The 26196-nt window shown below is 43.6% G+C and overlaps 2 protein-coding genes across 4 annotated transcripts; one reads left to right on the top strand and one right to left on the bottom strand.

Moving 5' to 3' along the window:
• On the top strand, nucleotides 1-21123 carry gemin5 (gem (nuclear organelle) associated protein 5). Of its 2 annotated transcripts, XM_055942216.1 has the most exons (29): nucleotides 1-65; nucleotides 731-900; nucleotides 1005-1159; nucleotides 1289-1470; nucleotides 3309-3460; nucleotides 4307-4408; nucleotides 4555-4687; nucleotides 4824-4989; nucleotides 5206-5418; nucleotides 5525-5610; nucleotides 5780-5862; nucleotides 6421-6557; nucleotides 6720-6793; nucleotides 7017-7198; nucleotides 7509-7648; nucleotides 7925-8096; nucleotides 8284-8490; nucleotides 8632-8739; nucleotides 8916-9038; nucleotides 9662-9757; nucleotides 16288-16425; nucleotides 16671-16818; nucleotides 17039-17158; nucleotides 17306-17516; nucleotides 17653-17913; nucleotides 18099-18261; nucleotides 20105-20612; nucleotides 20732-20816; nucleotides 20898-21123. In XM_055942216.1, the coding sequence occupies exons 2-29, from the start codon at nucleotides 738-740 to the stop codon at nucleotides 21057-21059; spliced, it is 4470 nt and encodes a 1489-aa protein (XP_055798191.1). In that variant the 5' UTR covers nucleotides 1-65; nucleotides 731-737; the 3' UTR covers nucleotides 21060-21123. The 2 variants fall into 2 exon arrangements, with proteins under 2 accessions (XP_055798191.1, XP_055798190.1); XM_055942215.1 differs by lacking the exon at nucleotides 1-65 and having other exon boundaries at nucleotides 120-900.
• Nucleotides 21124-21536: 413 nt separating this feature from the next.
• On the bottom strand, nucleotides 21537-25941 carry LOC129868332 (CCR4-NOT transcription complex subunit 8-like). Of its 2 annotated transcripts, none has more exons than XM_055942222.1 (7): nucleotides 25832-25941; nucleotides 23892-24092; nucleotides 23576-23769; nucleotides 23255-23416; nucleotides 22963-23107; nucleotides 22510-22620; nucleotides 21537-22334 (listed from the first exon to the last, which is right to left on the bottom strand). In XM_055942222.1, exons 2-7 carry the CDS (start codon nucleotides 24006-24008, stop codon nucleotides 22206-22208), a joined length of 858 nt encoding a protein of 285 aa, XP_055798197.1. In that variant the 5' UTR covers nucleotides 24009-24092; nucleotides 25832-25941; the 3' UTR covers nucleotides 21537-22205. The 2 variants fall into 2 exon arrangements, with proteins under 2 accessions (XP_055798197.1, XP_055798198.1); XM_055942223.1 differs by having other exon boundaries at nucleotides 23892-24070; nucleotides 25832-25940.
• Nucleotides 25942-26196: the final 255 nt, after the last annotated feature.

Below are 26196 nucleotides of genomic sequence, written 5' to 3'. Positions count from 1 at the left end.
TACCCTGCGTGGTGATGCAGCGAACCCGTTTATACGAAAATTGCATTTGCCATTCATTGTTTGCGGTAATTAAGCATAATTAAAGAAAGTTAGCAGACCTTGCTTTTTATTTATCCTGACACCGGATGTGTTACACGCAGCGTTCACACTTCGGCTGCATATTTTCCACAATTTTCTTGAAATCTGAAACCTTTGTGAAGTCACGCCCTTCCCTGAAGAATTGGCGTAATGGCCCCTAAAAGCACGTAAATAGTGTGCACTGCTTGAACACGTCTCATGTTGGCATATTTAGTACGATATCCATGCTATAATCAATAAGCATACTACATACTCAAATACGTCACAAAAAGTATAGTTAGTGCAGTTAGTATAAGTATTCGAACATAGCCCGCGTTTAGCCTATCTTCATACTGTACTGTCTTTGGTGTGGTTCCGTTTTACCATTGTTAAAATCTTCATATACAGTCAATTATTAAAATGCATAATATACAAATATGAGCTGATAAGACAAAATGTATTTATCAAATGCGAAGGAAAAAATGCAAGCATACTGACATAGTTTAACCCTTCTCTGGTTCCGTACTCTTTACGACAATTGGGTCAATTATACGGCTTTCGTTATGTTTATGATACAGCATGAACGTTCCACTTGAATAAGACATGTGCTTTTAAATCGTTCTTTATACCCCGGTGATGTGAATAGATTTTGATTTACTGTATATCAATTTAGATTCTGAATGTCGACCATTCCTTTCACAATGCACGAGAGACTTCTTCCAGCCTCTCCAAACTGGTACTCTTCGCGATGCAGTGACACGAATGACAAGGGTATATTGGCGTTTGGAGCTAAAAACACCATATATTTGGTTGACGTTACAGCATCATCCTCTACAGTTGTTGGTAAGTACCCTATTATTCTCATGTTAGCCATTGTGTGTTCTAGAAGTCAGTCAGTGGACATGTATCAAATCAACATGGCTAATTCTAATTTGTCTTGCTTTCAGGTGAACTGGTTGGCCACAGAGAGAGAGTGTCTGGCTTCTCATTCTGCCAGCATGCCGGCCAAAGCCATAATTGTGCCAGTACTTCAGATGATGGGACTGTTAAATTCTGGGACACAAATGAGAAGGTGCTGGTAAAGGAGCATAAAACTCACCAGGTTAGTTCCACTCTGAGACCTTTTAGAATAGTGTTGATTCCATCTTGTCTCTCTCTCCCAGGTATAAGATACATTTTCTCATAGAAAACGTTTTTCAAAGTATTGTATCTAAGTCTATTATGTGTACAGAACACCATCACAGCCCTCCACTGGTCCCCCGTGGAGAAGAACCTTGTGGTGTCAGGGGATGAGAAGGGCATTGTGGTCTGCTACCAGTACAACACTGGTGAATCTCAAAGCTTCTTCCCCGAACCAAGGAATATCTTCTGCCTGTCCTGCTCCCCTCACAACTGGCACTATGTTGCTGTGGGGTATGAGATTTAACCTCTAATGGTGCATGCATGCACAATAATTGCTTATGCTGAGAAGTGTACATTTTAGGGCTGTCCTCGACTAAAGAAAATCTTGGTCGACCGAAAGTCGTCTGCTCAAAACGTGTATTTTTCCATGTAAATATACACCCTATGTGTTTTAATAAAATAAACAATAAATGCAATGAGCTGTCTGATGCTTTAAGCTCACTGGTTGATGAAATAAGACACAAATAATCAAAGGGGAGCCAGAGATCAAGATAAACGTAACATGTTCCAACCATCCTCCCGCTCCTACTGGCTTCCCCAAATTCTGTCGTTACTCTCCTGAAGTTGCCGGCAATAGGCTACACGAGGAGTCTGCAAACTTTCTCATGTGGAATACCAATTTATCTTACAATTTCTATCGATCTGTGTGCCAGTTGTGGTTTTCTTATGCACAATTTCATGGAACAGTTTCATTTAATTTATAATAACGTCTTTGTATTTCAACATCATTGTCATGTGGTTAATCAAAATTCTATGAAAATTATAAACCTAAAAAGTAACTCCCATTGCCAACTATGTAAAAATAGCCTATAAAGCTAACAAATAAAAATATTCCAGCCTGCAGGTAGAAAATATCTTGAGTTTAAAAATAAATATCCTATAAGTCACATTGGCAAGTTCGTCTGCAACGAACTTCAAATATTGTATCAACTATTAACTTGGCTCCGGCCTGAAGCTCCTTGCAACATTGTATAAATTATTCTGTGCCCTCAGTTTCCCGCACCAGTGAGCTTGGAACATACACAGCTGTAGGCAATTTGCGCAAGGGATAAGAAGTAATCAGGTAGGCCTATTTTATGAAGTTTCCAATGGGTCAGAGTATGATATCTTTTTCCCTTTCATGCTGAGTGGTTATTGAAAGGGAGAGAGCTGGAAAGATTTATCAAATTATATTGAGGAGTTATTGTCATTCTCAATGTATGTAAAAATATTTTTGGGTTTGCTTGCTGTTTGTGGTGAAGAAAATATTACTTTAAGAAGCTCGACAGCTCATTAGTGGTGGTGCATTAAACCTATCAGAAATATTTTCAGATCCCCAAATGGGCATATTTATATTCCTACATTTGCGCACCGGCCAGGTAGCCTATAGGCCTACTTCTATGCGTAATCAGGTGCGCGTCCTTACTCAACATTGACAGGAGCGCTCCAAACAAAAGACTGACTAAATTTACAAAACTCATGAATGGAATGAAATGAAACAAAATGTGTTTCTTGTGTAGCATAGGTTGTGCGCCCTGCAAACAATGTGTCCACTCTGACAATGAGAAGAGTAAAAGACTGGAGTAATAATATATTGAATGCATTAACAGACATTACCGTAACCAAACATTGTAGATTAGGAATTAACGGTAAATATACTACTGGCGATATATGTAATGGGGAATTGATATACACTAACAATCAAACGCAAACAGTTCACACAATGAAGTTATGAAACAATGAATGTGCATTCTGGAGAGAGATGTGCATTGTACAGCCACACTCCCCTTCTTGGACTGTCCCATCCTGCAGCCTCCGCAATGGATTAGGTCACAGAGATGGGCGTGAATAAGATAGGTGTCTCGTGTGCCATTAACTCAATATATTGATATTTTCTACTGCTCGACAACAACAAACAATCTAGTTTGACCAACAGCCTATTGACCAAACAATCGACCCGTTAAATAATTGGGGTCAGCCCTAGTACATTTCACAGCATTCATCGATATGCATCACGAACAGCAAATACCAGCGACAAATTACTTCCCAGGAAAACATCCCATATGGTTATGTATCTTAATCTCTCTTAGGTACAAAGATGGCATGATTGTGCTGATTGACATCAGTAAGAAAGGTGAGGTGGTGCATCGTCTCCGTGGCCATGACGACGAGATCCACGCCCTGGCCTGGGCTCCACTACCCAATGAGGAGGTGCTTTACAGCAGAGTAGACGACAACACAGGTGGTGTATTATGAAAGATGCTGTGCCGAGCCATCCTAAATGTATTCAGTCAGTGACAAGTGGCATGATGAGAGAACTATCTATTTTTAGTCATCAATGTTTTTAAGATACATTTTACCCCTTTGTCCACCAATGTAAAGCCTTAGGCCAGAAACCTTGGTGTCTTATTTTTTACCCTGACCTAAACCTCGAGCTGCATGTGAAGAAGGTTGTCCAGTCCTGCTCATCTAAGAAATATAGTTAAAGTCAAGTATTTTATTTCAGTCACTGATCTGGAGAAAGTTATACATGCTTTTATTTCCTCACACCTATATTACTGTAACTCAGTCAGAAATCACTCCATCTATATTAAGTTCAAAATGCAGCTTGGCTTTTAACAAGCACTAGGAAGTGTAGCCATTACCATATCACACCTATTTTAGCTTCTCTTAGCTGGCTACCAGTCACTTCGAAAATAATAGAAAATTGTACTACACGTTTAAGGCTTGGTTTAGCCTCATCCTATATCAGATCTTTTATCTCCCTACGAATCAGGAAGCAGCCGGAGATCCTCTGGCAAAGCACTGTTGACAAGGCACTCATACATTAAAAGACACTGAAATCCTGATCTCCTCTGGCAGACCATTCCAAAGTCTAGGTTGAAAACAGAGGGAGCGTTTGCCCTTTAGGGCCCCTAGACTTTGGAATGGTCTGCCAGAGGAGATCAGGAGTTCAGTGTCTTTCAATGTATGAGTTTAATTAGCTTTTCTTTCTCTTGTCTTTTTGTTTCTTTGTTAGTACTGTTTTATTATTATTTTGTGAATCACTTTGTTAATTTGTTACGTATAATAAAAATTATATTTTCAGAAACGACCAATGAGATGACCGAGGGCAAAGAAAAGGGATGTTATCTTGCATCTGGGAGCAAGGACCAGACCATAAGAATCTGGAGCACGCTGAAGGGTAAAGGTGAGACGATATCCTAACTGAGTTATCAACCTGCATCCTCCATTGCTTTATCTGCGTATCATACTACTATTGAGAGTTGGTGCAGTATGCTCTTTAAGAGGGTCCCATCTCTTGGAGTTAAAGATGATTATGTCTCTCTCTGTCAGGTGTGATGACCATGAAGCTACCGTTCCTGAAGAGAAGAGGAACAGGGGTGGATCCTGCGGTCAAGGAGAGACTCTGGCTCACTGTGCACTGGCCCAAGGGGAAGCCAACGCAAGTCGTATCAAGCTGCTTTGGGTATGAACTATAAAAACATAATTGAGGATGGTACAGTTAATTGTGATAAATATGATTTAGTCTGCAACTCGCTGTACTTAAGTCTTTTGATCATTTGTTTTGCCCAGACTGTACTAACATCCCCCTGTATGTGAAGGGGTGAGCTGATCTTGTGGGACCTCACCAAGGGAGGCAAGCAGAAGTGGAGCCTGTTGGGAGCATCCTCAGAGGGCCAGAACCACAGCAGGATCGTGTTCAACATGAGCTCAGTGTGTGTTCAGGACAACCGAGAGCTCCTGCTCAGCACCTCAATGGACAGAGTGGTGAGATGGGGGTTAAACTCTCTCGGTGTAGCTTTAGCAAGCAATTTACTGACTGTGTCTATTGACAACAGTGACACTTTGAGTACGGTGTGAAATTGGGCCCTATAAGTGGTCAATCAAACATGCAGTTTATGAGCAGTACTTAGCGTGCATATGTGCCGAGAGTGATTACAGAATCCATGTTGGCAAGAAGAAATTTGCTTATCATTATTCCAGATAAAATGTTGGGATCTGTCATCGTTGGACTGCTGCTGGACCCTTCCCACCCTGGGGGGGTTTGTGTACACCCTGACCTTCTCTCCTGTGGGTACGGGCTGCTTGGCCCTGGGGGTGGGAGATGGCATGATCCGCGTGTGGAGCACCCTCTCAATCCAGAACAAGTACGACACCAAGACCTTCTGGCAGGGCATCAAGTCCAAAGTCACAGCGGTAAGAGACTCTTAGGGCATATTGATATCAGTTATTGACTAATGGTTTGTGGTAAAAGTGAAGTTGGCTAGCCCGTGTGTGTGTGACAATTCTTTGTTCATTGCAGTTGTCCTGGCATCCAACAAAAGAAGGATCCTTAGCTTTTGGAACCGATGACGGCAAAGTTGGCATTTACGATGCTTTCTCTAACAAGTAAAACTCTTCATCTACAACTTTCTCTTAACTCTCGTATCTGAGATATTGTATGTTGGCGGTATAATCAAATTCCTACTGTTAGTGATTATCAACACTTCTCACCAAGATAATGACATTTCATGTCTGTTATGATGTTAATGAAAGGTCTTTATTGTGTTGTTCCCAGGCCGCCTCAGGTATCCAGCACTTATCACAAAAAGACTGTGTACACATTAGCCTGGGGACCCCCAGTCCCTCCTCTGTCATTTGGTAAGCTCTTAATAAGTGTAAGTGTGTGTACTGTATGCTGAGCACCCTCTGACCCAGCAACTTCTCTGAGTGGACGTTGTGCCAAAGCCATGAGTCAGCAGAAAGCATGCATCTCTTGACACTTTTTTTAATATACTCCATAATTCAATGAGTTGGGAAAACAATTATCTCTCTCCCTGAGCCATTCATTGGGAAATCAAGATGGTGGAAAGTACATTTTACCAGCTGCCGGCAGATGACATTTTGATTACCGTATCAGTCATTCAGTCTTTTGAAGCAGTAAACATAATTGCTCCTGTGAGAAAGATCTGCTGATGGTTTCTAAACCAACATAAAGACCTGTTCATTTGTTTAGACACTTTCTGCTGGAAAGGCTCCAGAATGTCATGTGGAGATTGAGATGCGACGTCTTGAGGTTTATCATTAACTGATTAGTGTTGTCAGACTGCAACCATCAGATAATATACCATAATATACGCTGGATGAGTATGATTGTGTGTGAATAAGCGAGGCAAGGGGGTTGCTGGAACAGTGTGTAACAGTCAGCGTGTCATCCAGGTGGAGCAGGAGACCGTCTGTCCTACAGCCTGTATAGCTGTGCTGGAGAGGGCATCATCCTACAGCATGACCCCTGGAAACTGGCGGGAGAGGCCACCGACATTGACAGGGTCATCAAGGACACCAACAGCATCAAGGTGAGATGGAAAGGCTATCTACATTTATGCATTTAGTTTTCAGCAGGACCCTCTACTTAATTCCTTAAGTATTTTACCCAATCACTGCATGTGGCGATGTGCAATTGAATATAATGTTGGTCATTTGAATAGGTTTTGAAGGTCATGTTCTATTTTCTGCAGCACAAGCTGTCACCCCACACAGATCTCAGCTGGAAACCAGATGGTAAAGTTGTGGCCATCGGCAATGAGGACGGGTGAGTCCTCTCATTCCCTTAAACTGTGTATATAGGCCTGGACAATTGCCTGGAACCAACTGTCATCTAGAATGATTGAGTGCCTGTCTAAAATAAGACTACAGCTGTACTGATGGATTTACTGTAATGTGGTAGATTTTATTTATGTATCCATTTACACTAGGTCACAAAGTTCTTGAAATGATATGGGGCTAACAATATTTCCTGGCTTTGTCTCTTTCAGGTCTGTAGAGGTATACCAGGCTCCGACTCTCAAGCTGCTGTGTACCATCCAGCAGCACCATAAGATCATCAACGTGCTGCGCTGGCACCATGACCACAGTTCCCTGCCCGAGCTGCAGTACCTCCTGGCCTCTGGGTCCAGCAACGCCTTGGTCTATGTCCACGACCTCCGCACTGTCATAGGTGAGGAGAGTTCCCCAGGGGTGTATTCTAGGGCTGAATCTTATTTTGAGATCTGAGTGTTTAACTTAAATATTCTATTGAGATGTTGTCTGATCTGTGTGAAAGACAAGTGTGCATATCTCAAGGTATGATGCAGTGAGGGTATTATGGGATGTAGAGACAGCAGTAGGCCAGCGGAGGTCTCCATTGTGAACGGTAGCTATGATAACTAATGGTCTTGGAAGATGTTTTTGCTATGCAGGAGTTAGCAATTTCTGGTTAATTTCACAGTATTTTAAAGTGGTCACTGTTTTTCTTTGTCTGTGTTCAGAGACTCCTCCAGAGATTCCCGTTGTGATGACCGAGGCGTATCGGAGCCTGGCGGGTCACACAGCCAAGATCACTGGCCTGGCCTGGAGCCCCCACCACGACGGGAGACTGGTTACCGTCTGTTACGACGGTACAGCACAGGTCTGTCCCAATGTGTTATTTACCTAACGACAGCTACACGGACCCAGCCTTTACACCTTTTACTAGTTCCTACTGTTTTCTTCCATGTGGTTCTATATAGTGATGAGGGAAAAATTGATGCAGTTGCATGTCGCAATATTATTTTGACCGATTTTATTATATTGATACATGGACTCCAAGTATCGTTTCTTTTTTGTTGTTGCTAGGTAGCGTTTGCTACTGCTAGTTGGCTGTACCTGTGCCATATATAGCAAATTAAAGCTATACGGTCCCTAGGTGTGGGACGTGCAGAAGGAGGAGGGGCTGTGCAACTACAGGGGTCACAGGGGCCGGCTGCTGTGTGTCCAATGGTCTCCTGTGGACCCGGACCTGGTCTGGACGGGAGCAGATGACTTCACTGTGCAGGAGTGGGCAGTGTCCAAGCAGGAATTCACCAAGCCCCCCAAAAGTAACAAAACATTTTATTTCTAGTTTTATTCACAAAGTTGATTTTTAGAAAGTTGCTGGTTGTGTAAATGGTCAACATTTGAGCATTTTCATATATTTGATTGTAAAGATCCATAACATTTAGAGTGCAATGAATTGTATATTTTTCTAATGATAATACAAAGGTAAAAATGTCTTTCTCTTCTTAGCGAAAAAGACACTTGACCAGAAGGCCAAGTTAAAGGCCAAGAAGAAGAAGAAGGCAACCGGGAAAGGAGGAGCAAAGGCGGAGGAGAGCTTGTCTCTAATTGGAGAGGGGAATAAAGGGGCGTCCCCAGCACCAGGAGAAAGACCATCTGACAACGAGGAGGAGGAAGAGGAGGGGAGCGAGACCACTAGCATCTCCTCAGTGACAGGTAGCACTGCAGTCATGTCCAATCTACTATTACATTCAGTCTGTCTCAATTCAGTCATCTCCTTCAATTGCATCTGCCATATGCAATCAGTAAATAATGACAATGTCATACAGCTCACACATAGTACTCTTTTTATTTTAGTCTCTTCATCCAGTAATCAGATGGACAGACCTGTGATGGAGAAAGTGCAAAATGGAGGGAAATCCTTACTCACTGTAAAGAAAGAAATTAAAAAAGTGGAGAAAACAGGTACTGTATGTTATGGAATCCTATCAAAATACACTAAGAAAATTGTTCATAGGGCACAGAGTTTTTCCTAACCACGTGATCTAACCAAGAAAAACATAGGGCCCTTTATTAAATGACAAGTGCAAGTATCCATCTCCATCCACTCCAACCCCTCTTGCGGTCTGTCTTTCCTCCAGAGGTGTCTCTGAAGAAGAGGAAACCTCGCTCCATGCTGCCCCTCAGTACCTCCATGGACCACCGCCCCAGAGAAGACCTCCAGCAGGACTGTCTCAACCTGGCCGCAGTCAGGCACTCTGAGGGTGAGACTCAATCCATCCTATATTGTGGATTATACCACAAGATTAGACATGTAGCCCAGTAGTTACACCTTTTGAGGACCTATATCAGGGATCATCAGCTAGATTCAACTGTGGGATGATTTTTTGGGGGGGTCGGGGGGCCGGAACATAATTACAAATAGGTGGTAGACTGCAAATTGACCGCAAGAAGCCCAAACAGTTATGTTTGACTAAAAGGTAATAATTTCAAACCTTACTTACATTTGTATACGATCACGTGTCTCTCTATTATGCGTAGGAATATATATAGGAACAGATTTCTTAAATTAAAATCACTTGGCGCTGATTTCCTGATGTTTTTAGTCTGTTTTTTTTTGCTCAGAACTTAGGGGGCCAAATAAACGCCAGTTGGGGAACCCTGACCAAAACAATGAACAAGTACTCAACTATTGTTTCCTGATTACATTTTCATGTGTATGCGCCGGCATAAAAAAAAGCACAAGGATTTGTCTTTATTTAAGTCTACATCATAAGATTCATGAGACATGGTCCAGAAAGAAAAGAGTGGTCATCATTTTTTTCTGTCCTCCATAGAGCAGCGTTTGACTCTGACCCTGACTTTGTCCATCCCTGTCTGTCCTCAGCGTCTCCAGCCCACTGTGTCCCAGGCCTGGGAGATCACATCCAACTGGGGCTGTTCGCAGACAGAGATGCCCTCTACAGGATGTTCCAAGAGGAGGGTGAGTACACTATCTTATGTTGTATTATATGATTGTTATTACACGTTCATAACGATTACATACTTTTTAACACTTTAATAACACTTATTATAACACTTTCATAATACATACATGTGATATAATGCTTTCTCTATGTGTCTGTGTATACATGTATGTGTGTATATACAGTACCAGTCAAAAGTTTGGACACCTACTCATTCCAGGGTTTTTCTGTATTTTTACTATACTCTACATTGTAGAATAATAGTGAAGACATCAAAACTATGAAATAACATGTAGTAACCCACTTTTTTTTTTTAACAAATCAAAATTTATTTTAGAATCTTCCAAGTAGACACCCACAAACTTATGACTGGTACTGTGTGTGTATATATATATTACACACACTACATGACCAAAAGTATGTGGACAACTGGTGTGGCTGAAATACCCTTTCAAATGAGTGGAATTGGCTGTCTACAAACCTTAGTGTATATACAGTGCATTCGGAAAATATTCAGACCCCTTCCACATTTTGTTACGTTACACCTGTCTGTATAACGTCCCACGGTTGACGGTACATGTCAGAGCAAAAACCAAGCCATCAGGTCGAAGGAATTGTCGGTAGAGCTCCAAGACAGGATTGTGTCGAGGCACAGACCTGGGGTAGGGTACAAAATAATATCTGCAGCGTTGAAGGTCCCCAAGGACACATTGCCCTCCATCATTCTTAAATGGAAGAAGTTTGGAAACACCATGACTCTTCCTAGAGCTGACTGTCTGGCCAAACTGAGCAATCAGGGGAGAAGGGCCTTGGTCAGGGAGGTGACCAAGAACCTGATCGTCACACTGATAGAGCTCCAGAGGTCCTCTGTGGAGAAGGGAGAACATTCCAGAAGGACAACCATCTCTGCAGCACTCCACCAATCAGTACTTTATGGTATAATGGCCAGATGGAAGGCACTCCTTAGTAAAAGGCACATAACAGCCTGCTTGGAGTTTGCCAAAAGGCACCTAAAGAAACTCAGACCATGAGTAACAAGATTATCTGGTCTGTTGAAACCAACATTGAACTCTTTGGCCTGAATGCCAAGCGTCATATCTGGAGGAAACCTGGCACCACCCCTACGATGAAGCATGGTGATGGCAGCATCATGATGTGTTTCAGCAGCAGGGACTAGGAGACTAGTCAGGACCGAGGCAAAGATGAACAGAGTAAAGTACAGAGAGATCCTTGAAGAAAACCTGCTCCAGAGCACTCAGGACGTCAGACTGGGGTGAAGGTTCATTTTCCAACAGGACAACGACCCTAAGCACACTGAGGCTAGGAAACATTGTCACCACTGATAAATCCACTATATTTGAGAATTTCAATAATTATTTTTCTACGACTGGCCATGCTTTCCACCTGGCTACCCCTACCCCGGTCAACTGCCCTGCACCCCCCACAACAACTCTCCCAAGCCTCCCCATTTCTCCTTCACCCAAATCCAGATAGCTGATGTTCTGAAAGAGCGGCAAAATCTGGACCCCTACAAATCAGCCAGGCTAGACAATCTGGACCCTCTCTTTCTAAAATTATCTGACAATTGTTGCAACCCCTATTACTAGCCTGTTCAACCTCTCTTTCGTATCGTCTGAGATTCCCAAAGATTGGAAAGCTGCCGCGGTCATCACCCTCTTCAAAGGGGGAGACACTCTAGACCCAAACTGCTACAGACCTAAATCTATCCTACCGTGCCTTTCTAAGGTTTACGAAAGCCAAGTTAACAAAAAGATCACCGACCATTTTGAATCCCACCGTACCTTCTCCGCTATGCAATCTGTTTTCAGAGCTGGTCATGGGTGCACCTCAGCCACGCTCGAGGTCCTAAACGATATCATAACCGCCATATTCATCGACCTGGCCAAGGCTTTCGACTCTGTCAATCACCAGATTCTTATCGGCAGACTCAACAGCCTTGGTTTCTCAAATGACTACCTCGCCTGGTTCACCAACTACGTCTCAGAGTTGTGTGTCAAATCGGAGGTCCTGTTGTCCGGACCTCTGGCAGTTTCTATGGGGGGCCACAGGCTTCAATTCTCTTGCCCGACTCGCCACACTACTTGCTTAGAGAGTTCTCAGCTATACTTTTTGTGGCTGTTTATTTACCATCACAATCAGATGCGGGCACTAAGACCGCACTCAGTCAGTTGTATAAGGAAATAAGCAAACAGGAAACCACTCACCCAGAGGCGGCGCTCCTAGTGGCCGGAGACTTTAATGCAGGGAAACTAAAATCAGTTCTACCAAATCTTTATCAACATGTTAAATGTGCAACCAGAGGGAAAAAAATTCTAGATCACCTGTACTCCACACAGAGACGCGTACAAAGCTCCCCCTCCATTTGGTAAATCCGACCACAACTCTATCCTCCTGCTTACAAGCAAAAATTAAAGCAGGAAGCACCAGTGACTCGGTCTATTAAAAAATGGTCAGATGAAGCAGAAGCTAAAATACAGGACAGTTTTGCTATCACAGACTGGAACATGTTCTGGGATTCTTCTGATGACATTGAGGAATACACCACATCAGTCACTGGCTTTATCAATAAGTGCATTGAGGATGTCATCCCCACAGTGACTGTACGTACATACCCCAACCAGAAGCCATGGATTACAGGCAACATTCGCACTGAGCTAAAGGGTAGAGCTGCCGCTTTCAAGGTGTGGGACTCTAACAATCAAACAGGCAAAGCGTCAATAGAGGACTAAGATTGAATCATACTACACCGGCTCCGACGCTCGTCGGATGTGGCAGGGCTTGCAGACTATTACAGACTACAAAGGGAAGCACAGCCGCGAGCTGCGCAGTGACACAAGCCTACCAGACGAGCTAAATCACTTCTATGCTCGCTTTGAGGCAAGCAACACTGAGGCATGCATGAGAGCATCAGCTCTTCCGGACGACTGTGGGATCCCACTCTCCGTGTGCTGACCATATGGCAGGTGTCTTCACTGACATTTTCAACATGTCCCTGATTTGAGTCTGTAATACCAACATGCTTCAAGCAGACCACCATAGTCCCTGTGCCCAAGAACACAAAGGCAACCTGCCTAAATGACTACAGACCCGTAGCACTCACGTCTGTAGCCATGAAGTGCTTTGAAAGGCTGGTAATGGCTCACATCAACACCATTATCCCAGAAACCCTAGACCCACTTCAATTTAAATACCGCCCAAACAGATCCACAGATGATGCAATCTCTATTGCACTCCACACTGCCCTTTCCCACCTGGACAAAAGGAACACCTATGTGAGAATGCTGTTTATTGACTACAGCTCAGCGTTCAACACCACAGTACCCTCAAAGCTCATCACTAAGCTAAGGAAGCTGGGACTAAACACCTCCCTCTGCAACTGGCTGGACTTCCTGACGGGTCGCCCCCAGGTGGTGAGGGTAGGTAGCAACACATCTACCACACTGATCCGCAACACTGGAGCTCCCCAGGGGTGCGTGCTCAGTCCCCTCCTGTACTCCCTGTTCACCCATGACTGCATGGCCAGGCACGAGTCCAACACCATCATTAAGTTTGCAGATGACACAACAGTGGAAGGCCTGATCACAGACAACGACGAGACAGCCTATAGGGATGAGGTCAGAGACCTGGCCGGGTGGTGCCAGAATAACAACCTATCCCTCAACGTAACCAAGACTGAGGAGATGATTGTGGACTACAGGAAAAGGAGCACCGAGCACGTCCCCATTCTCATCGACAGGGCTGTAGTGGAGCAGGTTGTGAGCTTCAAATTCCTTGGTGTCCACATCAACAACAAACTAAAATGGTCCAAACACACCAAGACAGTCGTGAAGAGGGCGCGACAAAGCCTATCCGCCCTCAGGAAACTAAAAAGATTTGGCATGGGTCCTGAGATCCTCAAAAGGTTCTACAGCTGCAACATCGAGCGCATCCTGACCGGTTGCATCACTGCCTGGTACGGCAATCGCTCGGCCTCTGACCGCAAGGCACTTCAGAGGGTAGTGCGTACGGCCCAATACATCACTGGGGCAAAGCTGCCTGCCATCCAGGACCTCTACACCAGGCGGTGTCAGAGGAAGGTCCTATTAAATTGTCAAAGACCCCAGCCACCCCAGTCATAGACTGTTCTCTCTACTACCGCATGGCAAGCGGTACCGGAGTGCCAAGTCTAGGACAAAAAGGCGTCTCAACAGTTTTTACCCCCAAGCCATAAGACTTCTGAACAGGTAACCAATGGCTACCCGGACTATTTACATTCTGTGCCCCCCCCAACCCCTCTTTTACGCTGCTGCTACTCTCTGTTTATCTTATATGCATAGTCATTTTACCCATACATCCATGTACATACTACCTCAATTGGCCCCGACCAACCAGTGCTCCCGCACATTGGCTAACTGGGCTATCTGCATTGTGTCCCACCTCCCGCCAACCCCTCCTTTTACACTACTGCTACTCTGTTCATCATATATGCATAGTCACTTTAACCATACCTACATGTACATACTACCTCAATGAGCCTGACTAACCGGTGTCTGTATATAGCCTTGCTACTCTTATCGTATTTTTAATGTTTTATTTCTTTACTTACTTACACACACACCCTTTTTTCGCACTATTGGTTAGAGCCTGTAAGTAAGCATTTCACTGTAAGGTCTACACCTGTTGTGTTCGGCGCATGTGACAAATAAACTTTGATTTGATTCTCTGTATACATCAATGATGTCGCTCTTGCTGCTGGTGATTCTCTGATCCACCTGCCCGCCCGTCCAGCATCACTACCCTGGACGGTTCTGACTTAGAATATGTGGACAACTACAAATACCTGGGTGCCTGGCTAGACTGTAAACTCTCCTTCCATACTCACATTAAGCATCTCCAATCCAAAATTAAATCTAGAATCGGCTTCCTATTTCGCAACAAAGCATCCTTCACTGATGCTGCCAAACATACCCTCGTAAAACTGACCACCCTAACGATCCTCGACTTCGGCGACGTAATTTACAAAATAGCCTCCAACAGTCTACTCAACAAATTGGATGCAGTCTATCACAGTGACATACGTTTAGTCACCAAAGCCCCATATACTACCCACCACTGCAACCTGTACACTCTCGTTGGCTGGCCCTCACTTCAAACTCGTCGCCAAACCCACTGGCTACAGGTCATCTACAAGTCTTTGCTAGGTAAAGCCTCGCCTTATCTCAGCTCACTGGTCACCATAGCAGCACCCACTCTTAGCACGCGCTCCAGCAGGTATATCTCACTGGTCACCCCCAAAGCCAATTCCTCTTTTTGGCTGCCTTTCCTTCCAGTTCTCTGCTGCCAATGACTGAAACGAACTGCAAAAATCACTGAAGCTGGAGGCTCATATCTCCCTCACTAGCTTTAAGCATCAGCTGTCAGAGCAGGTCACTGCACCTGTACATACTCCATCTGTAAATATCCCATCCAAATACCTCATACTGTATTTATTTATCTTGCTCCTTTGCACCCCAGTATCTCTATTTGCACATTAATCTTCTGCGCATCTATCTCTCCAGTGTTTAATTGCTATATTGTAATTACTTTGCGACCATGGCCTATTTATTGCCTTAACTCCCTTATCTTACCTCATTTTGCTCATATTGTATATAGACTTATTTTTCACTGTATTATTGACTGTATGTTTGTTTTACTCCATGTGTAACTATGTGTTGTTGTATGTGTCGAACTGCTTTGCTTTATCTTGGCCAGGTCGCAATTGTAAATGAGAACGTGTTCTCAATTTGCCTACCTGGTTAAATAAAGGTGAAAAAAAAAAAAAAAAAACATTTGCACACACTGTATATATATACTTTTTCTACTGTATAATTGACTGTATGTTTGTTTATTCCATGTGTAACTCTGTTGTATGTGTCGAACTGCGTTGCTATATCTTGGCCAGGTCGCAGTTGTAAATGAGAACTTGTTCTCAATTAGCCTACCTGGTGAAATAAAATAAATTAACACAGCCAAGACAATGCATGAGTTGCTTCGGGACAAGTCTCTAAATGTCCTTCAGTGGCCCAGCCAGAGCCCAGGCTTGAACCCAATCGAGCATCTCTGGAGAGACCTGAAAATAGCTGTGCAGCGACGCTCCCCAGGATCTGCAGAGAAAAATGGGCTCCCCAAATACAGGTGTACAAAGCTTGTAGAGTCATACCCAAGAACACTGAAGGATGTGATCGCTGCCAAAGGTGCTTCAACAAAGTACTGAGTAAAGGGTCTGAATATTTATGTAAATAAGGTGTTTTTGTATTTTTATTTGTAATGTTACATTTCTAAACCTGTTTCTGCTTTGTCATTATGGGGTGTGTTGTGTGTAGATGGAGGATTTACATTTTTTTAAATGTTTTAATCCATTTTAGAATACGGCTGTAACGTAACAAAATGTTGATAAAGTGAAGGGGACTGAATACTTTCCGACTGCACTGTGTGTGCGCGGATAAAAGGTGACTGACAAATCACTTCCATTCTCCTTATGTTGTGGTGTCCCTTTTTAATCCTGTAGAGGAGGGCCATGTGGAGGCAGGTCACTATGAGTCTGCGGTGTACCTGAGACTATGGAAAGGTGACATCGCTGGAGCTCTGCAGGTGGCCACTGAGAAAGGAGAGCTGAGTGATCACCTGCTCTCAGTTGCACCTATGGGTAAAGGGCACTAATTTTAATTGTGAAATGGTTATATTTCTTTAATATTTATTCCATTTTAGAATGCATATTTCGAATATTAAGTGGTTCTGATTCAACAACCAACTAGTCAATTTAGTTAGTTTTTGATGAGTATAATTGTTTTGTTCTCTTGCTCTTTGACATGGTAATGTGTTTCTCTTTGGTGAAGTGCTGTATGTATGGATGCATGCAGGTGTGTAATAACACTTGTGAAACCCTCTCAGCTGGTTACCAGGTGTGGCTGAAGACCGTGGAGGTCTATGTGAAGCAGCTGTGTCTTCAGGAGCAGTTCCTCAAGGCTGCCTCCCATCTTCTCTCCATCAACAAGGTCTACGAGGCCATCGACCTCCTCAAGTCCCACCAGCTCTACAGGTCATTCAGCAGACACACACACACACACACACACACACACGTTCATATGTTTATTTTACACATAAATTATGAAATAAAGAATAACAAAGTTAGTGTTGTTACTCCATTAGAGTAACTTCTAAGTGTTAGGATTTTAGATTGTGCTACCTGTGACTGACCTATCAATGAGAGTGATCATTGTAATCTCTAAGCTGTGAGTGTAATGTTTGTGCTTTCTCAGGGAGGCCATAGCCCTGGCCAAGGCTAGGCTGCAGCCAGATGACCCTGTGCTCAAGGGGCTCTACACCACCTGGGCAGCCGTGCTGGAGAAAGACGGCCACTTGTCTACTGCTGCTAAATGGTAATTAAGACAAACATTTACCTATTTTCATTAATAAAACTGCATCTTGGTGTAAAAGTGCACTGTGCAATGCAGGTAGAGTAAAAGCTGGTTCCTCGAAATAGCTGACTTGATGCTAAAGGAACTCGCTGTGTATTTATCACACAGTTATCTCGCCGTGGACTCCAGCTTCGACGCAGCCAAAGTCATCGCCAAGAAAAACGACCCTGTCTCACTGAAGACGGCCGCCAGTCTGGCGAAGATCGCTGGCGAAAGCGACCTGTCCTATTCACTCTCCCTGAGATGTGCCAAAGACCTGGCGTCCTCTCAGGATTGGCTGGGAGCACAGCAACTCCTCAACACACATGAGAGCCTATTGGTAAGTTGCCCTGAACTGGCCGATGCTTATAGATGAAGATACTATATATAGTCTCATTGATTAGCTATAGATGATGGTCAGATAGAGTTGCGTGTTGATTTTCATGCTTTATCTATACTGTCCCCCTCTGCTATAGGCCCATCGGTTACATTACTGCACTATTGAGCTGCTCACTGTGAGTCTAACAGGGACAGACATAGTGACTTGGACCTGTTCCTCCATCCATCCCTGGTCTGCTCCCTGTAATAATCAAGATGGCTTCCTGGCTACCCTGAGGGCTGTGTGGGAGAGGGTGTTTGCTGTCTCCCCCAGCAACCCAGAGATACTCCAAGCTCTTCACCAACAACTGAAGGCCATAGAGAATCCTCAGACAACACCTAACGTTCCTATGAAACAGGTAGGTCATCAGTGGACAGAGGCTGGGCTGGGGTAAAATTATTCTGCTGATGGGATGGAGAGATATTGATAGATCTTAGTCTGCAAATGTAAGTTTGTAGACATTTAGGGGAAGATCTACTCTGTAGACAGTGGTGCCTCTGTGTATTCATCTGAACCCATTGTAATGCTCTTGTCCCCCTCCAGCTTCTGATCCTTCTGTCCCTTGACCTGACCCTGGGTGCAGTGAGCTGGTTGCTAGGTGACTGGGGGGCGGCCCTAGAGAAGCTGTTGCAGGGCGTGGCCAGAGGGAATGAGGCGGGTCACTTCTTGCTGATGTCAGAGACCTGCAGGCTGCTGTTTCCTCAAGGTGACTCAACATCTTAGTTTACCCATCTTTATTATCCATGGCAAGGATTACACACTGACACACATAAGAATATAAATGAAAATGTATACAATGGATTATTTTTTTCACATATACTGTATTTGTACAGTACCTTCAATTTAGAAATGCTACCATAGAGCAATGTCCAATACATCTCATTTTAAAACAGGTATTTTTATTTTTACATACAACAGCCAATCTCTTCAGTCTTATACAAAATCCATAAACCAATCTTATACAGTTGGTGGCACAGAATGGTTAGTAAGTTAAACATTGTTTTACTGTAATATAATGCATTGATAACATGTTTTAATATGGATTATGGATTTTAACGGTGTAAGAGGCATGGCAGCTTCAGAGATCTCCTTAGATGCACTCCAGCCTGTGCCGTGTCCATGGACATCCCAGTCCATGGACATCCTAGCGTAGGAGCAGCCCCAGGGAAGTGTCCACCTCCTCCAATACCGTAGTGTTCAGAGTTGCAGCCAGTTGGTTTAATCCCAGAGCAGATGGCCATGTCTGCTCGTTCGTTATTGATCGCTCTGAATGTGATGACGCCAGGCTTAAACTAATTTCTTGGCTTGGGTCCATAAAAGTCTCTGGTGTGTGTCTCTGTGGTTGTAGATAAGAATGGCTGGTCCTCTGCTGCAAGACCCCACATTGTATCTCACCGGGGAACACTTGAAGAGTTGGTTTCCCCTTTGAAGGGTGAGGAAGTGTCTCTGTGTGGTAGAGTAGGTGGAGACCAGGTTCCAGTGTTCTGTAGAAGTTGTTAGGGACCTGCTTCACTGACATGGTGTCATAATATCCAGGGCTCTTGGAAGTTGTTGGTGCTTGCGCCCTCTGGTGTTCCAAAAGTGGCCCAGTTCCCCTCTCCGTCTGGGCGGTTTGTTTTTATTTCATTTAACAAACTTTTATTTAACTAAGAAAGTCCTTTAACATTCTTATTTACAATGATGGCCTACCCCTGCCGAACCCTAGGGTTGCTGCCCTGCTGGCTGGACCAGCGGTTGCCTACCTCGCACTTCCCGTAAATGTTGTTCTCGTGCACGCTTGCCACAAGTGTGCAGCTGCCAGTGGTGGTCATATCACTGAAGGTCTGGTACATGATCCCACTTGCTGTGGTTAGGTAATACAGCTTCTGGCAACGGCATCTGTTTCAAAGCCTCTCCAGACTATTAAAGTCAGTTCTGGCCACTGCATGCCTGCCCTCCTGTACTGCATGTGCAAGTTGAGGCAGTGAAGTGAAATGAGTTATAAGTCTACATGTTATATATTGAACCATCAGTAGAGGGGGATCATCAACAGGAGAACACAGAGAAATGTCTGAGTCTCTGACTTCAGGAGGTTCTGTTTGTGTTCAAGTCTTGGCAATTCTTCTACTTATACCCATGTCTTATCCATATGCTCTTATTTTCCATGTCTGAGAGAGAACTGAAAAGAAAGCTATAAGGATTTACTGGAAAGTACTAGCCCATCTCAGCAAAATTGTGTTGATAACAAGAATGGCAAAACAATGATAAGCCTAGTTGATTATCAATAACATTCACAAGAGGCCTCACATTTGATAAAATATTCTGTTATACTTTTAATCTGTGTGAACTAGTCCACTCCAGGACAAAAGGCCCAACCCTTTAACTGCAGTCGCACTCTTTAAAATGTGCACAGACCGGTGACAACAGGGCAATCTGTGCCTACAGTACTCAATATCACTGGAAGTGTGGACACTAACGCTGTATGGTCCTCGTCTTCCAAATGTATGAAAGAAATGCATCCTTTGAACCAATGTGAAATTCTCATATTAATTCTACTCTTTCTCTGCCAGGTATCGACTCCATCTCAGAACACAAAAAGATGGTGGACCCCTCGGATGAGAAGGCCTTGGCTGCAGCTCGGAGCCTGGAGGCGTTTGTGTGTTACCAGGACCTTTACCACATGTGGTGGAGCCTCAGCACTAACACAGCAGGAGCTCAGAGAGACATGACTAATGGACTGCACTCAGCCAGCGAGAACCACATCAATGGATTAGACAGCCACGTTACTGACACTCCAAATGGAGATGGGATGGGATGGTGTGTGAGCGCTCAGAATGGAGATGTGAAGATGGGAGTGCGTGTGAACGCTTGCCAGGTGCTGCTGTCTGAGCCCCACGCAACCTGCCAGGCCACACAGAGGGTTATAGCAGAGATCCAGCAGAGACTGGCCTCCATGGTGCACCAGCACAGCCAAACCCAGGAGACTAAAGCCAGCCCTGGGGAGGGACAGACTGAAAGGCCCACCTCGGCCCAGGGCTCCACTCCAGACAGCCAAGAGTCCACTGATGCAGGACAAGGGTACAGCATAATTTTTCTCATTGTGTCTTTGGACATTAGTTAGCTGTTTAGACTATAAAGACAACTGCAATAATTTGTTAGTTATGATTGTCAGAGTTTAGTCATCTTTTGTTTTTCAGAGCTGACACTGAATCTCTACCCTGCTTGATTGCCATGGTTTCTGAGCACCACAAAGAGTTGGCTGACATCCCAGAACATGTCAAAGTAAGACACCCTCATACTTTTTTTACTGAACTCTTTCCTGATGCCATTGTTTTTCAAATATTATTATTTTAATTTTTTCAGAAATATCCTTACCCAGATGTTCTGGAGTGCTGCTTAGTTCTGCTCTTTTTGAGTAAGAGTTCTGCTCTTGTTCCTGATCACCTAAAGAATAAAGCAGTGGCCTTGATCCGCAAGTATGGAAATACCTCTCTCCGCAAAGCCTCCCAGCGATTCCTATCTTAATGGTTATTTTCTTCAGTCTGAACAAAGTCAATGTAAAATGCACATCAATAAACATTTTCACTAAGCTAAGTCTGATTTACTATACATGGGTATATGAATACCAGCCTTGTAATAAATTTGATAAAGTAGGATTTTAGTCTGACGTAACTGTTCAATCATTGTTAATTCTACTGCTGGGGGCCTAGGCCCACACGTGTACATTACCATGGTTAGAGTATCCCTCGATCATAGGACCTGATGTCTAGTAGGCTCTAAATAAAAATTCCAGGTCACACAGCAAAATATTTAAAAAATGGTTGCATGTCTGGCTCTAGCAGCACGGGCACGATATGGATAAAAGGCTCTGCAGTGCGACCATTTCACTCATATGCACCTGAATGTGTTGCTATGATCCTGGAATTTTAGCATCTCATTTTGCGTGCCTACGTAGTCCAATTAAACCAACAGAATTGGTTCAATAAGGCATGCCATCAAACATTGAAAATAGATTTTTTTTAATATACAACTGTTTCAAACAATGCATGTTGTAAAAACAATAGCAACCACAAACCATCTGTTTTTAAACAGAGCAGTGAACAAATTAAAAGCAAATGTTGCACAGAACTGCAGTGTGCCCCTAACACATTTACTCAGACCAGCCTGGCACCCATGCCAGCTTCAGTGAAGTTTTACTTTAAAATGGAACGATCCCTACAAGCATGTATCCAACAAAGAAGTGGTTTTCTGATTGATACCAAGGCTTGAGCTACAGTTGGGTTTAAATAACGTTTGTTTTGAAAAGCAGGAGTGCAGAGAATTGTTGAGCACTTTCAAATGCTAAACTTCTTATTTGCAGTACAATACAAGAGCTGGTCCCATGCTTTTAAAAGAGTTGTTACTGCAATGCTGATAAACAAAGGTTTCTGAATACTGGTCCTGGGTGATAAAGGCTCAATAGTGGTACAATAGGGAATTTGAATGTGACAATGCGCAGTAAAATCAACTATGACAGAACAAAATGGGTTCAAGAGGGGAGTCTGGTAACCAATGTCCTTTTTGCAGCTGGTAATGCTGGATACAGAAATTAATCTCATGTCTTCTGGGAGAAAAACATCTACTGGATGGGTTAAAACAAGTGCGGCTTCCACTTGATGGCCTTGCAGTCGATCAGTGCTTGTTGTTGGTTTCCTCTTGGGAAGAGCTTGAGATGCCGTTCTGATTTTGAGTGGACCCAGAGCCCAATCCATACAATCGCCCACAATACTTTGCGTCATCAATGTTGTCTTCAAAGAAAAGCTGCAAAAGAAGACAACTTGTTTCATGCCAGTCCTCATCGAGACTAGTTCTCAAACTTCCCAATCATTTTTTCCTTCCTGACCACTCTTCAAAAAAAGACTTGACAGGTGTAAGTACTATGTTAAATCTCAGTCCTTTCACCTATTAGTTGTCATGGAAGACAGACAATACGTACCTCTTTCATCCTAAAGAAGGCCATCCCTGTGAGCAGCGAATCCGAACCGGCCTGGTGTTGTCTCCCGATCCTCTTTAGTTCCAGCTGGTCAGCCACCTCCTGGAGTCCTCCCTGAACAAACACACAGTTGACATTCAGCTAACTGGAGACATATGCTCTGCCTCGGGGGAAGTCAAAGGACATTTAATGTCAGTCACATTTTGGTGAAATTAAAAAATATATATTTTATAAAGGTGGACACCTCACTATAGGCCACCATTGACTAACTGAGGTGGTTTGATGAGCCATGCTTGTGTGATGGAGGAGACTTGACGACTTGCATTAGGTAATCAAGCTAATGCCTAGGCTTCAGCTCAGCAGGCTAACAAAGTTGAGACATTTGGCAGCCAACAGTGCTTTCATTGGTTTTGCAAATACCATAACATAATCAAGTTACCAGGAATGTCTCTTTACCTTCAAGTTTTTGCAGCTTTTCATCAGATATTTGACATCATAGATTGCAGGGAAGAAGAGATTGAGGATCTGGAAGAACTCATGTTCCTCCTCAGGTAGCCGAGTGTCTGTTAACAGCTTCACCAGGTAGCCAAAATCGTACCCGCTGCAAATGAGAAACACGGCATGGAGATTCATTACAACTTGATTTCGCAAATGGGCACTGTTGGGAGTGTTCATGACTAGGGCCCAGAGTTTATCCTGTTTACCAGAAAAAAATGCTAGGCCCACTGACATCGCAACACATCCCTACCTGTGAAAGGAGAGCCACTTGACATTTTCACACAGCACTAAACCAGATGTCATCAGGAGCTCAGCAAAGTAGAGTGTGTCAATCCCCTCTTCCTCGTGCTTTTTGAATTGGAGGCCGGAGTTCTGAAGTAAGTCTATCGAGTCCTGGGAGTACATATCCTCTCTGTTTACAAAATAACAGAATTGAGCAAACAGTGAAACAACAGACTATTACTCAAGAGCCCTCTAATGAGGCATCAGATCCTACCCCAAAAACATAAGCATGGCATAGTATTAATCTCATTACTGGCTATACTGTTTTATAACAAGGATTAAGACCCACGTTAAATTAAATTTGAAATTGAACTGCCATGTCGTCGTTCCAGGGGGATAGTCTCCATCCTCGTTCATAAATGACAGTCCCAGTTGGATGATTTTCAGAAGGTCCACGTTGCACCTCAAGAGCTGGTACTGGTAGTCTACCGTACTGCGAAACTCGCCAATGGGTCGAACCACCACTCCGGGGAATTCTGTGTCCTGTTGGAACAAGGACATCATTAATGACAACAACAAAAAAGTTTACGCAATACATACCAAAACCTTCACAGATCTACTAAGAATCAATGAAAAAGTAAGGCGCATTTAGCAAGATATATTACCATGGCAATGAAGTTGTAGCTTTGAATTATCTGTCGGATTTTCCTCATTTCCTCATCCACATTGCTTGCCCAGACCTCACAGATAATCTGACTGGTATCTGCCAGTGCAGCTGGCATTTTTGCAGGTTGAGGAAAGGACTGAAAACCCCGACAATTCTGCAGCACTTTCAGGGAACAGTCTGTTGAAAAACAACAATCACTCTGTGGGTAGCAAGAAGAGGTTTAACGTTATCTATGCTAATCATCAATTAACTGCATTTGAAATGCAAAATGATAGTTATTAAATTTGTGTGCAGTAGCTAGACTTAACACATAAGATATACACACACACACACACACAAAAGTATGTAGACACCCCTTCAAAATGTGTGGGTTCAGCTATTTCAACGACACCCATTGCTGACAGGTGTATAAAAATCAAGCACACAGCCATGCAATCTCCATAGATAAACATTGGCAGTAGAATGGCCTTACTGAAGAACTCAGTGACTTTCAACGTGTCACTGTCATAGGATGCCACCTTTCCAACAAGTCAGTTCGTCAAATTTCTGCCCTGCTAGAGCTGCCCGGACAACTGTAAATGCTGTTATTGTGAAGATGAAACAGAACAGGACCGCCGAGTGCTGAAGCATGTAAAAATCTGTCCTTGGTTCCAACTTCAGCACAAGAACTGTTCGTAGGGAACTTAATGAAATGGGTTTCCATGGCCAAGCAGCCACACACAAGCCTAAGATCACCATGCGCAATGCCAAGCATCGACTGGAGTTGTGTAAAGCTCACCGCCATTGGACTCTAGAGCAGTGGAAATGCTTTCTCTGGAGTGATGAATCACGCTTCACAAATCTGGGTTTGGCAGATGCCAGGAGAACATTATGCATAGTGCCAACTGTAAAGTTTGGTGGAGGAATAATGGTCTGGGGCTGTTTTCATGGTTCGGGTTAGGCCCCTTAGTTCCAGTGAAGGGAAATCTTAACTCAACAGCATACAATGACATACTAGACGATTCTGTGCTTCCAACTGTGGCAACAGTTTGGGAAAGGCTCTTTTCTGTTTCAGCATGACAATGCCCCCGTGCACAAAGCGAGGTCCATACAGGAATGGTTTGTCGAGATCAGTATGGAAGAACTTGACTGGCCTGCACAGAGCCCTGACCTCAACCCCATCGGTCACCTTTGGAATGAATTGGAACGTCGGCTGCGAGCCTCACATCAATGCCCTACCTCAATGGTCTTGCGGCTGAATAGAAGCAAGTCTACGCTGAAATGTTCCAACATCTAGTGGAAAGCCTTTCCAGAAGAGTGAAGGCTGTTATAGCAACAACGGGGGACCAACTCCATATGAATGCCCATGATTTTGGAATGAGATGTTCGACGAGCAGCTGTCCACATACTTTTGGTCATGTGGTGTACATGTAGCTACATGGCTGGGCGCCTAAATCAAAACCTGACTGGCCTGAGTGATGCTAGCTAGATTAAGAGCAAACGAACTTGGCTGGATAAAACAACCCCGATTTTGGTTTTCTGCAAATGAATTAGTTTATTGTATAAACACTGAACTAGCTAAGGTTACCTAGCAACAATTAAATGACGGACATCCAAATGACATGTAGCATTAGCTGACGTTAACTAGCCCAGTTACAGTGGAAACAATATAGTATGCCAATGGCAGCTAGCTAGTGAGCCACACTGGAAGTTGACTAAAATAAAATGTTCGCTACCTCGAATCAGTCTTCTATTACACATATTTAGCTACAACAGCACGTAGCCAAGCTACATTGGGATACCTAGCTAGCTCAGTTTGCCAGCATTGGTGAAGTCAAGATGGCTAGCTAGCTGGAAACCACCAGGCTATCCAACTCACTTTGGTAATTGTTTTGAGTTAAACATTATTGTATTAGCTAGCTACTATGAAACGTGTAAAGCACAAATAACAATATCCACCTGATCTGTCGTATGATCTTGTTCCGTTGGGGCTACTGCTAGCCCTTGCTAACGTTGCTGCATAACGTTGGCTTCCTTGCTCTATCGGAAGTCATAGAAATACATCTAGGCAGGCGCAGTAAAAAAAAAAAAAACTCACCTTCACGTCTCACATGATGCTCTGACCAGTAGCTAGAGTATGGACTGTGGAGCATAAACCACCTCAGTGTTATCCACCCGTTTTACCCCAGAGAAATACAAACTTAAATTGCTACATATCTATAGTGTGTAACTTTATAGTTGCCAATGTGGTTGGTTTCATGTCATGACCCTATATACAGTATATCAAGGTTTCAGCACAATAATTACCTAATTATCCAGGAGTT

This window comes from Salvelinus fontinalis, chromosome 13, assembly GCF_029448725.1.
Source record: "Salvelinus fontinalis isolate EN_2023a chromosome 13, ASM2944872v1, whole genome shotgun sequence".
Lineage (NCBI taxonomy): Eukaryota > Metazoa > Chordata > Actinopteri > Salmoniformes > Salmonidae > Salvelinus > Salvelinus fontinalis.
Note: the sequence above shows the minus strand (reverse complement) of the source record. Positions and strands in the feature narration are given on the sequence as shown.

Bases quoted from the DNA above. Each gene is read 5' to 3' on its own strand.
- gemin5 (XM_055942216.1), top strand. From the start codon at position 738: ATGTCGACCATTCCTTTCACAATGCACGAGAGACTTCTTCCAGCCTCT. The intron at 4,990-5,205 runs GTGAGATGGGGG...TCATTATTCCAG, and splicing joins GCACCTCAATGGACAGAGTG to ATAAAATGTTGGGATCTGTC. The intron at 17,914-18,098 runs GTAGGTCATCAG...GTCCCCCTCCAG, and splicing joins CTAACGTTCCTATGAAACAG to CTTCTGATCCTTCTGTCCCT.
- LOC129868332 (XM_055942222.1), bottom strand. From the start codon at position 24,008: ATGCCAGCTGCACTGGCAGATACCAGTCAGATTATCTGTGAGGTCTGG. The intron at 23,770-23,891 runs GTAATATATCTT...TTGTTCCAACAG, and splicing joins GCTACAACTTCATTGCCATG to GACACAGAATTCCCCGGAGT. The intron at 22,335-22,509 runs GTACGTATTGTC...CTTCTTTTGCAG, and splicing joins CCTTCTTTAGGATGAAAGAG to CTTTTCTTTGAAGACAACAT.